The 14,418-nt window shown below is 39.0% G+C and overlaps 1 protein-coding gene across 1 annotated transcript; it reads right to left on the reverse strand.

Moving 5' to 3' along the window:
- Positions 1-511: 511 nt before the first annotated feature.
- On the reverse strand, positions 512-14,091 carry LOC128643248 (lysozyme C-1). The gene is made up of 5 exons (XM_053696241.1): positions 13,985-14,091; positions 13,540-13,701; positions 12,077-12,235; positions 10,947-11,025; positions 512-724 (listed from the first exon to the last, which is right to left on the reverse strand). The coding sequence occupies exons 2-5, from the start codon at positions 13,670-13,672 to the stop codon at positions 664-666; spliced, it is 432 nt and encodes a 143-aa protein (XP_053552216.1). The 5' UTR covers positions 13,673-13,701; positions 13,985-14,091; the 3' UTR covers positions 512-663.
- Between the last annotated feature and the right edge of the window lie 327 nt (positions 14,092-14,418).

Below are 14,418 nucleotides of genomic sequence, written 5' to 3' on the forward strand. Positions count from 1 at the left end.
TCCATTATCAGATTTTACTTTTATATGTTTGTATCCTTTGTTTAAAAGCAAAGAGTTCACAGCATTACATCAAAATGATTATCCTTACAATGGCTGGCTCTGTAGGTTGCTAAATGACTTCCTGCAGAGCAAATATGAGTCTGTGTTTATCTGATGGCTGCCATGTTATTCAAGGTACAGGGATATGAAAGGCAACTTTGAAATATGTCAGAAAAAACCTACTGCTTGTTTGACATTTAAATGAAGTGTTATTGTATTGTCTTTGCATTTGTTGGCTACTGTATATCACCCTTGTTTAAATATTGCGGTGTGTACCAGGAAGAACTATTATCCACAGCCACTTTGTTGTCAATCTCCTTTTTATTCTTGTTGTTAGTCAGTCCACTGTTTTTTCCCAAGTACTTTTTATTACTACGTCTTAAGGTACAGTATCTCATGATACAATAAGAAGAGTCCATTTATTGCTAAGAATAGTTTATCACCGGATATTTAATAAAAATAAACACAATAATTATGCGGAAAGCTACTTTTATTTTTTAGATGTAGTAAAACAAACATTTATGGAGTTTTACATTTGCAAAACCAAGCCGGTGCATTGTTTTGATGGAGTAACCAATGACTTCGTAAGACGAAGTCATTGTTTTGTAATATTGCTGTTCTGCTTCAGCATCCACTTACAAAGTTGCTCAAATCCTTTCCTTGGCACTGTGTTGGATAGACGATCCTAACAATTGAAGAGAAATTGAAGAAATTATGCAAAATAATTGTGAAAGTAACATTTGGCTTAAACTAGAAATATCAGAAAGATTGTGATCTGGTGTTTAACAATCATCGCAAGTGGTAGGTACTTAGCTAAGGTCAGCAAAGTAAAATTGTCCTACTTGACAATAACCATTTAATAGAATAGAATACAGGAAACAAATACTATCCTATATCCTATATAATAATTGGCCAAGTATGTTTGTCAGATGCACTCATGCGCAGTAAGTAGAGACTGCACGTGACAAACATACCTGGCCTTCAGCTGCAGAGTAGTGCGCACTGCGGAAGCTGCCTGGTGGGGGCGTGACCGTCGTCGGACGTGCCGTGATGGGGGCGTGACCGTCGGGCGTGGCAGGCATTATGAGGGGGCGTGGTCGGCGGGCGTGACGAGGGGGCGTGGCCTCACGGGAGCACGCGGGAGGGGCGTGGCCGGCGGGAGAAACCAAAACAGAGGAAGGAAGGAAAGAAAGCGAGCAGAAGAGGGGGGAAGAGCAAAAGAGGGCGAGAGAGCGCAAAAGAGTGGGAGAGAAAGGCAGGGAGAGAGAGCTCAAAAGAGAGGGGGGAGAGAGAGAGCTCAAAAGAGAGGGGGGAGAGAGAGCTTAAAAGAGAGGTGAGAGAGAGAGAGCGCAAAGAGGGAGAGAGAGAGAGCGCGCAAAAGAGAGGGGGAGAGAGTGCAAGAGAGGGGGAGAGAGCGCAAGAGAGGGGGAGAGCGCAAAAGAGGGGGAGAGAGAGCGCACAAAAGAGGGGGAGAGAGAGAGCTCAAAAGAGAGGGGGAAGAGAGAGCGCAAAAGAGAGGGGGAGAGAGAGCGCAAAAGAGAGGGGGGAGAGTTTAAAAGAGAGGTCAAAAGAGGGGGGAGAGAGCGCAAAAGAGAAGGGGGAGACAGAGTGCAAAAGAGGGAGAGAGAGAGCAAAAGAGGGAGAGAGAGAGTGCAAAGAGAGGGGGAGAGAGCACAAAAGAGAGGGGGAGAGAGCGCAAAAAAGAGGGGGAGAGAACGCAAGGGGGAGAAAGCACAAAAGAGAGGGGGAGAGAGCGCAAAAAAGAGGGGGGAGAGAGCGCAAAAGAGTGGGGGGAGAGAGAGAGCTCAAAAGAGAGGGGGGGAGAGAGAGCTCAAAAGAGATGGGGGAGAGAGAGCTCAAAAGAGAGGGGGGAGAGAGAGTTTAAAAGAGAGGGGGAGAGAGAGTGCACAAAAGAGGGGGAGAGAGAGTGCAAAAGAGAGGGGGAGAGAGCGCAAAAGAGAAGGGGGAGAGAGCGCAAAAGAGGGGAAGAGAGAGTGCAAAAGAGGGGAAGAGAGAGCAAAAGAGAGGGGGAGAGAGAGAGCAAAAGAGAGGGGAAGAGAGAGCAAAAGAGAGGGGGGAGAGAGAGCAAAAGAGAGGGGGAGAGAGAGCAAAAGAGAGGGGGGGAGAGAGAGAGAGCGCAAAAGAGGGGGGAGAGAGAGAGCAAAAGAGGGGGGAGAGAGAGAGCAAAAGAGGGGGGGAGAGAGCAAAAGAGGGGGGAGAGAGCAAAATAGGGGAGAGAGAGAGCAAAAGAGGGCGAGAGAGAGCAAGAGGGGGGAGAGAGCAGATGAGGGGGGGAAGAGAGAGAGAGCAAAAGAGGGGAGAGAGAGCAAAAGAGGTGGGAGAGAGAGAGCAAAAGAGGGGGAGAGAGAGCACAAGAGGGGAGAGAGAGAGCAAAAAAGGGGAGAGAGAGAGAGCAAAAGAGGGGGGGAGAGTGCAAAATAAGGGGGAGAGAGAGAACTCAAAAGAGAGGGAGGAAAGAGAGAGAGCGCAAAAGAGAGGGGGGAGAGAGAGGGAGCAAGGGTTGGAACCGCGGTACCTAAAAAATTGGCCCGTGTACACGGGCTTTAGGACTAGTACTGTATAATATATAAAAATAAATAACATATAAAATGATATCCCTTATATCTAAATATGAACATGGAAGATGAAAAGTGTTAGGGAAATGAATGCCTTCTTTTTTAAAATAAATATATCAATATATATATTACAAACCTTAATAGAAAACTAACAAATTCAATACACATTGTTCCAGATAATACATAATTATGTAAGGAAGGTAAGAAATAGTCTATGTTGCATATAAGAAAAAACATAATTGTTAGAATTAAATAGAAAAGTATGGATTAATTCTCTGCAGCTCTTTAGGGGCCCGATCCTATATGCAGCGTCGCCCCCAAAAGCCGGCGCCGCCAAATTTTGCGCTGGTTTGGTATCACATATACGGGTAACATAGAAGTTACGCTTGCATATTTCTGCCTTCGGCCGTAGTTTTTTGGCCCATAGACAGGTATACCAAACCCGCGCAGTTTGGTATCCAATATACAGCGTAAGGACTTACGTGGCAAAAATAGAGAAATCTTACTCCATTTTCACCTCGCCACAAATTGCAGGTGTAGTATTGGAGCCCCGTAGCTCCCTAAACTGCCTGCAAAATAAAACCTAACACCTAACGCATGCTCAATGTCTATCTACCTGTCAACCGCAATCCCCCGCCGCAATCCCTAATAAATTGTTTAACCCCTAAACCGCTGCTCCCGGACCCCACCGCCACCTACATTAAATGTCTAACCCTCTAATGTGATCCCCCTATACCGCCGCCACCTATTTTAACTATATTACCCCTAATGTGAGCCCCCTACACCGCCGCCACCTACATTAACTATATTACCCCCTAATATGATCCCCCTACACCACCGCCACCTATATTAACTATATTAACCCTAATTATATTAATTATATTATTGCCCCAAAGTAACCAGCTCTATTACCAGCCCTTAGCCTTTTGCGGGGCATTGCCCCAAAGTAACCAGCTCTATTACCAGCCCTTAAAAGGGCCTTTTGCGGGGCATTGTCCCAAAGTAATCAGCTCTTTTACCTGTAATCGGACCCCCCTACACCGCCACCACCTATATTAAATATATTAACCCCTAATCTAATCCCCCTACACCGCCGCCACCTATATTAAATATATTAACCCCTAATCTGACCCCCCTACACCGCCTCCACCTATATTAACTATATTAACCCTAATTATATTAGGGTTAATATAGTTATTATATTATATATATATTAACTATATTAACTCTATCTAACCCTAACCCCCCTAACTTAATTATTATTGCAATAAATCTAAATAATATTAATCTTATTAACTAAAATATTCCTATTTAAAACTAAATACTTACCTATAAAATAAACCCTAAGGTAGATACAATATAATTAATAATTACATTGTAGCTATTTTAGGGTTTATATTTATTTTACAGGTAACTTGGTATTTATTTTAACTAGGTACAATAGCTATTAAATAGTTAATAACTATTTAATAGCTACCTAGGTAAAATAATGACCAATTTACCTGTAAAATAAATCCTAACCTAAGTTACAAATACACCTACACTATCAATAAATTCATTAAATAAACTACAATTATCTAAACTAAAATATAATTAAATACACTAAACTAAATTACAACAAAAAAAAAGATTACAAGAATTTTAAGCTAATTACACCTAATCTAAGCCCCCTAATAAAATAACAAAGCCCCCCAAAATAAAAAAATGTCCCTACCCTAAAATAAATTACAAAAAGAAATCAGTTCTATTACCAGCCCTTAAAAGAGCCTTTTGTGGGGCATTGCCCCAAAGTAATCAGCTCGTTTACCTGTGGAAAAAAAGAACAACCCCCCCCATTACAACCCACGACCCACAGACCCCTACTCTAAAACCCACCCTATCCCCCTTTAAAAAACCTAAGTCTAACCCCCAAGTGGTCCTTACCTGTCCTGAAGACCGACAGAGAAGGTCCTGTTCCAGGCGGAGAAGTCTTCTTCTAGGCGGCGACCTCTTCTTCTTCCAGGAACCAGCCGGCGCAGAGCAGAGGAGTTGAAGACCGATGACCGCAGAGCTGAAGACCTTCCTCTCTGGAACTGAAGATCGGCGATGCTGGAACTGAAGACCGGAGCCATGGAGCGTGGAGGATCCTCTTCATACGATCGCCACCGTACACTGAATCGGAATTCAAGGTACGCGATTAAAAATGGCGTCCCTTGAATTCCTATTGGCTGATTTGAGCCTTCAAATTCAAATCAGCCAATCGGATGAAAGCTACTTTAATTCTATTGGCTGATTTGAATAGCCAATAGAATAAGAGCTACTGTAATTCTATTGGGTATTCTAATCAGCCAATTCTTGTAATCTTTTTTATTTTTTGTAATTTAGTGTTTGTTTGTTTTTGTAATTTAGTTTAGTGTATTTAATTATATTTTAGTTTAGATAATTGTAGTTTATTTAATGAATTTATTGATAGTGTAGGTGTATTTGTAACTTAGGTTAGGATTTATTTTACAGGTAAATTGGTAATTATTTTAACTAGGTAGCTATTAAATAGTTATTAACTATTTAATAGCTATTGTACCTAGTTAAAATAAATACCAAGTTACCTGTAAAATAAATATAAACCCTAAAATAGCTACAATGTAATTATTAATTATATTGTAGCTATCTTAGGCCTAGATTTAGAGTTCGGCGGTAGCCGTCAAAACCAGCGTTAGAGGCTCCTAACGCTGGTTTTGGGCGCCCGCTGGTATTTGGAGTCAGTGATTAAAGGGTCTAACGCTCACTTTTCAGCCGCGACTTTTCCATACCGCAGATCCCCCTACGCCATTTGCGTAGCCTATCTTTTCAATGGGATCTTTCTAACGCTGGTATTTAGAGTCGTTTCTGCAGTGAGCGTTAGAGCTCTAACGACAAGATTCCAGCCGCCTGAAAATAGCAGGAGTTAAGAGCTTTCTGGCTAACGCCGGTTTATAAAGCTCTTAACTACTGTACCCTAAAGTACACTAACACCCATAAACTACCTATGTACCCCTAAACCGAGGTCCCCCCACACCGCCGCCACTCGATTAAAATTTTTAACCCCTAATCTGCCGACCGCCACCTACGTTATACTTATGTACCCCTAATCTGCTGCCCCTAACACCGCCGACCCCTGTATTATATCTATTAACCCCTAACTTGCCCCCCACAACGTCGCCGCAAGCTACTTAAAATAATTAACCCCTAATCTTCCGACCGCAAATCGCCGCCACCTACGTTATCCCTATGTACCCCTAATCTGCTACCCCTAACATCGCCGACCCCTATGTTATATTTATTAACCCCTAATCTGCCCCCCACAACGTCGCCGACACCTACCTACACTTATTAACCCCTAATCTGCCGAGCGGACCTGAGCGCTACTATAATAAAGTTATTAAGCCCTAATCCGCCTCACTAACCCTATCATAAATAGTATTAACCCCTAATCTGCCCTCCCTAACATCGCCGACACCTACCTTCAATTATTAACCCCTAATCTGCCGACCGGAGCTCACCGCTATTCTAATAAATGTATTAACCCCTAAAGCTAAGTCTAACCCTAACACTAACACCCCCCTAAGTTAAATATAATTTTTATCTAACGAAATAAATTAACTCTTATTAAATAAATAATTCCTATTTAAAGCTAAATACTTACCTGTAAAATAAATCCTAATATAGCTACAATATAAATTATAATTATATTATACCTATTTTAGGATTAATATTTATTTTACAGGCAACTTTGTAATTATTTTAACCAGGTACAATAGCTATTAAATAGTTAAGAACTATTTAATAGTTACCTAGTTAAAATAATTACAAATTTACCTGTAAAATAAATCCTAACCTAAGATATAATTAAACCTAACACTACCCTATCAATAAAATAATTAAATAAACTACCTACAATTACCTACAATTAACCTAACACTACACTATCAATAAATTAATTAAACACAATTGCTACAAATAAATAACATTAAATAAACTATCTAAAGTACAAAAAATAAAAAAGAACTAAGTTACAGAAAATAATAAAATATTTACAAACATAAGAAAAATATTACAACAATTTTAAACTAATTACACCTACTCTAAGCCCCCTAATAAAATAACAAAGCCCCCCAAAATAAAAAATTCCCTACCCTATTCTAAAATACAAATATTACAAGCTCTTTTACCTTACCAGCCCTGAACAGGGCCCTTTGCGGGGCATGCCCCAAGAATTTCAGCTCTTTTGCCTGTAAAAAAAAACATACAATACCCCCCCCCAACATTACAACCCACCACCCACATACCCCTAATCTAACCCAAACCCCCCTTAAATTAACCTAACACTACCCCCCTGATGATCTTCCTACCTTGTCTTCACCATGCCAGGTTCACCGATCCGTCCTGGCTCCAAGATCTTCATCCAACCCAAGTGGGGGCTAGACATCCACTGAAGAAGTCCAGAAGAGGGTCCAAAGTCTTCCTCCTATCCGGCAAGAAGAGGACATCCGGACCGGCAAACATCTTCTCCAAGCGGCATCTTCTATCTTCTTCCATCCGATGACGACCGGCTCCATCTTGAAGACCTCCAGCGCGGATCCATCCTCTTCTTCCGACGACTAGACGACGAATGACGGTTCCTTTAAGGGACGTCATCCAAGATGGCGTCCCTCGAATTCCGATTGGCTGATAGGATTCTATCAGCCAATCGGAATTAAGGTAGGAATTTTCTGATTGGCTGATGGAATCAGCCAATCAGAATATAGTTCAATCCGATTGGCTGATCCAATCAGCCAATCAGATTGAGCTCGCATTCTATTGGCTGATCGGAACAGCCAATAGAATGCGAGCTCAATCTGATTGGCTGATTGGATCAGCCAATCGGATTGAACTATATTCTGATTGGCTGATTCCATCAGCCAATCAGAAAATTCCTACCTTAATTCCGATTGGCTGATAGAATCCTATCAGCCAATCGGAATTCGAGGGACGCCATCTTGGATGACGTCCCTTAAAGGAACCGTCATTCGTCGTCTAGTCGTCGGAAGAAGAGGATGGATCCGCGCTGGAGGTCTTCAAGATGGAGCCGGTCGTCATCGGATGGAAGAAGATAGAAGATGCCGCTTGGAGAAGATGTTTGCCGGTCCGGATGTCCTCTTCTTGCCGGATAGGAGGAAGACTTTGGACCCTCTTCTGGACTTCTTCAGTGGATGTCTAGCCCCCACTTGGGTTGGATGAAGATCTTGGAGCCAGGACGGATCGGTGAACCTGGCATGGTGAAGACAAGGTAGGAAGATCATCAGGGGGGTAGTGTTAGGTTAATTTAAGGGGGGTTTGGGTTAGATTAGGGGTATGTGGGTGGTGGGTTGTAATGTTGGGGGGGGGGTATTGTATGTTTTTTTTTACAGGCAAAAGAGCTGAAATTCTTGGGGCATGCCCCGCAAAGGGCCCTGTTCAGGGCTGGTAAGGTAAAAGAGCTTGTAATATTTGTATTTTAGAATAGGGTAGGGAATTTTTTATTTTGGGGGGCTTTGTTATTTTATTAGGGGGCTTAGAGTAGGTGTAATTAGTTTAAAATTGTTGTAATATTTTTCTTATGTTTGTAAATATTTTATTATTTTCTGTAACTTAGTTCTTTTTTATTTTTTGTACTTTAGATAGTTTATTTAATGTTATTTATTTGTAGCAATTGTGTTTAATTAATTTATTGATAGTGTAGTGTTAGGTTAATTGTAGGTAATTGTAGGTAGTTTATTTAATTATTTTATTGATAGGGTAGTGTTAGGTTTAATTATATCTTAGGTTAGGATTTATTTTACAGGTAAATTTGTAATTATTTTAACTAGGTAACTATTAAATAGTTCTTAACTATTTAATAGCTATTGTACCTGGTTAAAATAATTACAAAGTTGCCTGTAAAATAAATATTAATCCTAAAATAGGTATAATATAATTATAATTTATATTGTAGCTATATTAGGATTTATTTTACAGGTAAGTATTTAGCTTTAAATAGGAATTATTTATTTAATAAGAGTTAATTTATTTCGTTAGATAAAAATTATATTTAACTTAGGGGGGTGTTAGTGTTAGGGTTAGACTTAGCTTTAGGGGTTAATACATTTATTAGAATAGCGGTGAGCTCCGGTCGGCAGATTAGGGGTTAATAATTGAAGGTAGGTGTCGGCGATGTTAGGGAGGGCAGATTAGGGGTTAATACTATTTATGATAGGGTTAGTGAGGCGGATTAGGGCTTAATAACTTTATTATAGTAGCGCTCAGGTCCGCTCGGCAGATTAGGGGTTAATAAGTGTAGGCAGGTGTCGGCGACGTTGTGGGGGGCAGATTAGGGGTTAATAAATATAACATAGGGGTCGGCGATGTTAGGGGTAGCAGATTAGGGGTACATAGGGATAACGTAGGTGGCGGCGGTTTACGGAGCGGCAGATTAGGGGTTAAAAGTGTAATGCAGGGGACAGCGATAGCGGGGGCGGCAGATTAGGGGTTAATAAGTGTAAGGTTAGGGGTGTTTAGACTCGGGGTACATGTTAGGGTGTTAGGTGCAGACTTAGGAGGTGTTTCCCCATAGGAAACAATGGGGCTGCGTTAGGAGCTGAACGCTGCTTTTTTGCAGGTGTTAGGTTTTTTTTCAGCTCAAACAGCCCCATTGTTTCCTATGGGAGAATCGTGCACGAGCACGTTTTTGATGCCGGCCGCGTCCGTAAGCAACTCTGGTATCGAGAGTTGCATTTGCGGTAAAAATGCTCTACGCTCCTTTTTTGGAGCCTAACGCAGCATTTGTTTGAACTCTCGATACCAGAGTTAAATTTATGGTGCGGCCAGAAAAAAACCCGCGGAGCGTTAACAGCCCTTTTACCGCCGAACTCTAAATCTAGGCCTTAGGGTTTATTTTATATGTAAGTATTTAGTTTTAAATAGGAATATTTTAGTTAATAATATTAATATTATTTAGATTTATTGCAATAATAATTAAGTTAGGGGTGTTAGGGTTAGATAGGGTTAATATAGTTAATATATATAATATAATAACTATATTAACTATATTAACCCTAATATAATTAGGGTTAATATAGTTTTTATAGGTGGCGGCGGTGTAGGGGGATTAGATTAGGGGTTAATATATTTAATATAGGTGGCGGCGGTGTAGGGGGATTAGATTAGGGGTTAATACATTTAATATAAGTGGCGGCGGTGTAGGGGGGTCAGATTACAGGTAAAAGAGCTGATTACTTTTGGGCAATGCCCCGCAAAAGGCCCTTTAAAGGGCTGGTAATAGAGCTGATTACTTTGGGGCAATGCAGTGTATGGACACTTTAGTATTTTAGGGGGTAATACATTTATTATAGGTGGCGGCGGTGTAGGGGGATTAGATTAGGGGTTAATACATTTAATATAGGTGGCGGCGGTGTAGGGGGATTAGATTAGGGGTTAATAATTTTAATATAGGTGGCGGCGGTGTAAGGGGGTCAGATTAGGGAGTAGTACATATAATGTAGGTGGCGGCAGGGTAGGGGGCTCACATTAGGGGGTAATATTGTTAAAATAGGTGGCAGCGGTGTAGGGGGATCATATTAGGGGGTGATATAGTTAATTTAGCTGGTGGCGGGGTCTGGGAGCGGCGGTTTAAAGGTTAATATATTTATTGTTAGGAGTGAGAGGGGGGATTGCGGATAGAGGGGTATGCGTGTCGGGCTATGTTTTGGAGGCGTGTTAGACAGTTACGGGAGATTTTATAATTTAGTCAGTTTTTGTAGGCGGCGGCAGTTTCTAAAGTCACTGGCGACTCCAGAAATTTGTACTTACGCAGATTTCTGGACATCGCTAGTTTGTCAGACTTACGGCACTTTAGCATCTGACGGCGCAGTATATGTGATAGCTCGAGTTGCGAGCTGAAACTACGGGCGGCGCAGGTTTCCACGCTTGCACCGAAACCTGCGCCATATATCGGATTGCGCCCTAGATGTACCGATTGTGTGCTTAAGATTATATTATAAATCTAGCAGAAGGAAAAGATATAGACTTAATGAAAGAACCAGTTCTAATAATGTTGTCAGGTCTTGTTTTGAATGTGGTTATTACTTTTTATTTTAGTTTTATTACAATGCTCTGTACTATTAAATAGCAAGTGGTTTGCTGACTCTGTACTCTCTTACATAGAATAACATTGGAGTTGACCAGGGTGGTCAATAATTAAATCAAATAGAGTAGAAAAAAGCTACAGAGGTATCATTTCAAGTTCAGCACAATGTTTGCCAGTCACAAAAAGGGCAATGTATGATTTGTACATAAAACATATCCATTTCATTTTCTTACCAAGCATTCAGGCCTTGAGGATCCCTGACCACTCTTTTAGCACATTCAATATCATCAGTGATGTCATCATTCAGAAAACCTAAAATGATAATAAATAAAACAGGAGATATTAATTGAATATGATTAATTTATATTTGCATATGTGAAACACAATTGTTTGAACTTCTTTCCTGCTGTCCCGTCTCTTCTTTACATTACCTGGCAAAAAACTGTCCTTACAATTAATTTCTAATAATAAATACATTTTAAGGCAGAAAAGCCCACTCCTCTCCCACTGAGCACTTTATTACACATAAGCTACTCTATCAATGATACATAACAGACACAGGCATCCACAGGCACCCAATGTATGTGCAATGCATACCTGACATCCACAATTACACAAAAACAGGCACCCACCTACATCAACACGCTTCATCAAGATGAGCTGCATCTTTGTGATTGTTTTCCTTCCCCCTTGGTTAGTCCCCACCAGACAATATGCACTTTCACAGCGTTCTTGTATAAATATGGTGGCAGATTTTTCTATATAACACAGTGGCGGCCATCTTGTAAATCATCCCACTATTGATGCATACTGTGAGGTCTCTTTAAATGGGGGAGGGGTAGAGAGTCCAGGCATAATGCAGGTGGAGCCCAGGTACCACCTGGATAGACAGAAGGTGTCCCTATATGTGTGGGCCCAGTCTCAATAGAGACCTCAGACACCCCTGTAGTTATGCCCCTGGCCAAGGGACAGGACACAGGTAAACCCAAATTTACAGTTTACAGATAGACACAAGATGATAACACAAAGGGGGCAGTAGGCAAGTATATTCTAGAGGACAAAGGCTGTCTCAACCTATTATGCTAGCTATGTTTACAGCCATGTCTCCAACCCTACTGTCAAAGCCACCAACACACACACCCTTTGTCACCCAAATCCCCCTTGGATTCCACAAACTGTTCTTCATACCCTTAAAGCCATTCTTTCTTGGACCGCAGTTTAAATATCCCACAGTAAAATATTATGTATGTTATTTAACAATGTTTTACAAAGCAATCAATGGAAACCATGACTCGTTAACAGATTATACTGGGAAATACTGGGAAATTAATAACAAAATGCTTGATGAGTTACTAGTACTTACTGCTGCATGACTTTTTACACCCATTTGCAGTGTTTTTAGTCTTCTTATCATCGCACCACCATCTGCTGTTAATTTGAAATATGCCATAATCGCGACTTGATCCGTTGTCATTTAATGCATTAGTTTTGTAGTCACTCTGATGCTTAGCAATGCATATCCCTGTTAAATAACGGTTTGGAAAATATCATTATAGATTGAGGAAATAAAATGTACAAAATTAAAGTGAGTGAGATTGTGATGTAAAGAAGTTCAGTCTACTGTAGAAATGTTAGTCCAATTATTGGGGAAGTTTTTCATATATATATATATATCATTCAAAGTGTATAATATTACAGTTTTTTGTTTGTTTCTTTTTTTTTTAAATAAATATTTTTGTGCTGCATGAACCAAGTTCTTCTGTGTGAGTTGTCTCTATCAGCCATTGAGGGGTACTTCCTGTTTATTTTAAAGGTAATTTTTTTTTAACTTTACCTTTTTATGCAATATATATATATATATATATATATATATATATAATATGTTTAATTTCTGCTGTTTCATATACATGATAGTAATATTTTGAATACCATGTCACTTTAATTTGATCCTAGTTGATCTATGCAATGCTGCAGGATTTTTTCCCACTACTAGCTTTTTGAATACATAAAAATAATAAAGTGTAGAATCTCAAATATGAAATTATTACATGCTTAAAAACACAGCGCTAATTTCAGTAAGTAGATTCAAAAACTCAAAATAAAATTCTTAAAAATATTATTTATTTTCATAAAATATTAGTAAAAGAACAATACACACCAATAGTTCTTTTTCAACTTTATCAATGATGTATGGCAGTGTATTTATGTCACTGCAATGAGCAGGCAACCATATATTGCCCCTAAATCAGGTTTGGTTACATAAAAAATTGTTTAATTTATTATTATTATCGGTTATTTGTAGAGAGCCAACAGATTCTGCAGCGCTAAAAAACACATTGTAGGATTTATATATATATATATATATATATATAGCTTGTAGAAGCCAAATACAGCGTAAAATTAATGTTATATACCGCCGTTAGGTTAACCAAACTCTTTCACAGTATTGCTGAACAGAATGTATGCAAATATAGAAACAACGAGATAGAAAATAAAAATTTAAGCAAAACAAAACTGTTAAAAAATCTTTACATAAGGGAACAAACTTCATAGAACATTTGCCTGGCCAGACCTGTATTTTTTCATTACCACAACTTAAAATAAAAAATAATGAACATATATCCAATTCCTTATTAATAATTCAAACCTTTACATATATTAGACATATTTATCTGTACATTTAATCACTTACTACTTTCCTATGCCTAGATATATTGAATTTATTTATTGATTATTATACCTACAGCAACAATTTTTATTTATTGTTGAATATTAATATATAATAATATCAGACAATAAAGAATATATAACTGTTATCATACATACATGTTTCAGCACCAATACCACGATATCCATCCAGTTTAGTTTCTCTAAATATTTGGAGCAGTTCACATGAAGTGTATTTGTTTGCCTCTATCCAACATGCCAGACAGCTAAGAAGAGTCAGGATCAACTTCATCTTAACAATCGTGTTTGACTTTATTTCAACTGCAAGATATATAGAATGAAAATTAAAATTCCAATTATGAAATATAATGTAATTTATTCCCTCAGCTCTATAATAAAGTCTTCATAAGGAACAAGATATCTAAATCCTTAAATACAATTAATATAAAAACTTGCGTATTTATTGTTTCACAACAATTTTTAGTGAGAAATTAATATATTGAGGTGTGACCAAAGATTTTTAGGCTGAGTCTTTTTTTCTGATAAGAAAAAGACTTTGTTTAAAGTAGAGTACAGATTATACAGGTATTGGGGAAAAAATTACCTTTAAAGTGAGAACGCAGCCTGCAAGGATTGTAGAAATACAACTGCACTTGACCTCCTTCAGGGACAATTCACAGAAAACTTCTCTTGAATCTTCAAACGCACACCCTCAAAGGAAGGAAACAATCAAAATGTGTAATACGTCAGAGTGCATGAAAACATTAATAGGAAGGTACTCACAGACGGCTTGTAAAGTTGTTTGCTTTGTTTTAATATAAGTTCTGAATACCAACTTTTAACGACCCCAAACCATGGAGATTGTATACAGAACTTTAAATAAAAGAAGCTAACAACTTTAAAAGAAAATGGCTTTACCTGTATCAAAAAGACTAATGTAATAGTATTACTACTTTAGTAACATGATTTTTTTTAGAGTGCACAGGCAAAAAATTTGGTTCGTCCGAAATATTCGGTTTCGATTTTTCGGCCGATTCT

This window comes from Bombina bombina, chromosome 1 (assembly GCF_027579735.1).
Source record: "Bombina bombina isolate aBomBom1 chromosome 1, aBomBom1.pri, whole genome shotgun sequence".
In the NCBI taxonomy this organism is placed as follows: domain Eukaryota; kingdom Metazoa; phylum Chordata; class Amphibia; order Anura; family Bombinatoridae; genus Bombina; species Bombina bombina.

Bases quoted from the DNA above. Each gene is read 5' to 3' on its own strand.
- LOC128643248 (XM_053696241.1), bottom strand. From the start codon at position 13,672: ATGAAGTTGATCCTGACTCTTCTTAGCTGTCTGGCATGTTGGATAGAG. The intron at 12,236-13,539 runs GTATGTATGATA...GTTATTTAACAG, and splicing joins TGGTATTGGTGCTGAAACAT to GGATATGCATTGCTAAGCAT. The intron at 11,026-12,076 runs GTAAGTACTAGT...TTATCATTTTAG, and splicing joins GTGTAAAAAGTCATGCAGCA to GTTTTCTGAATGATGACATC.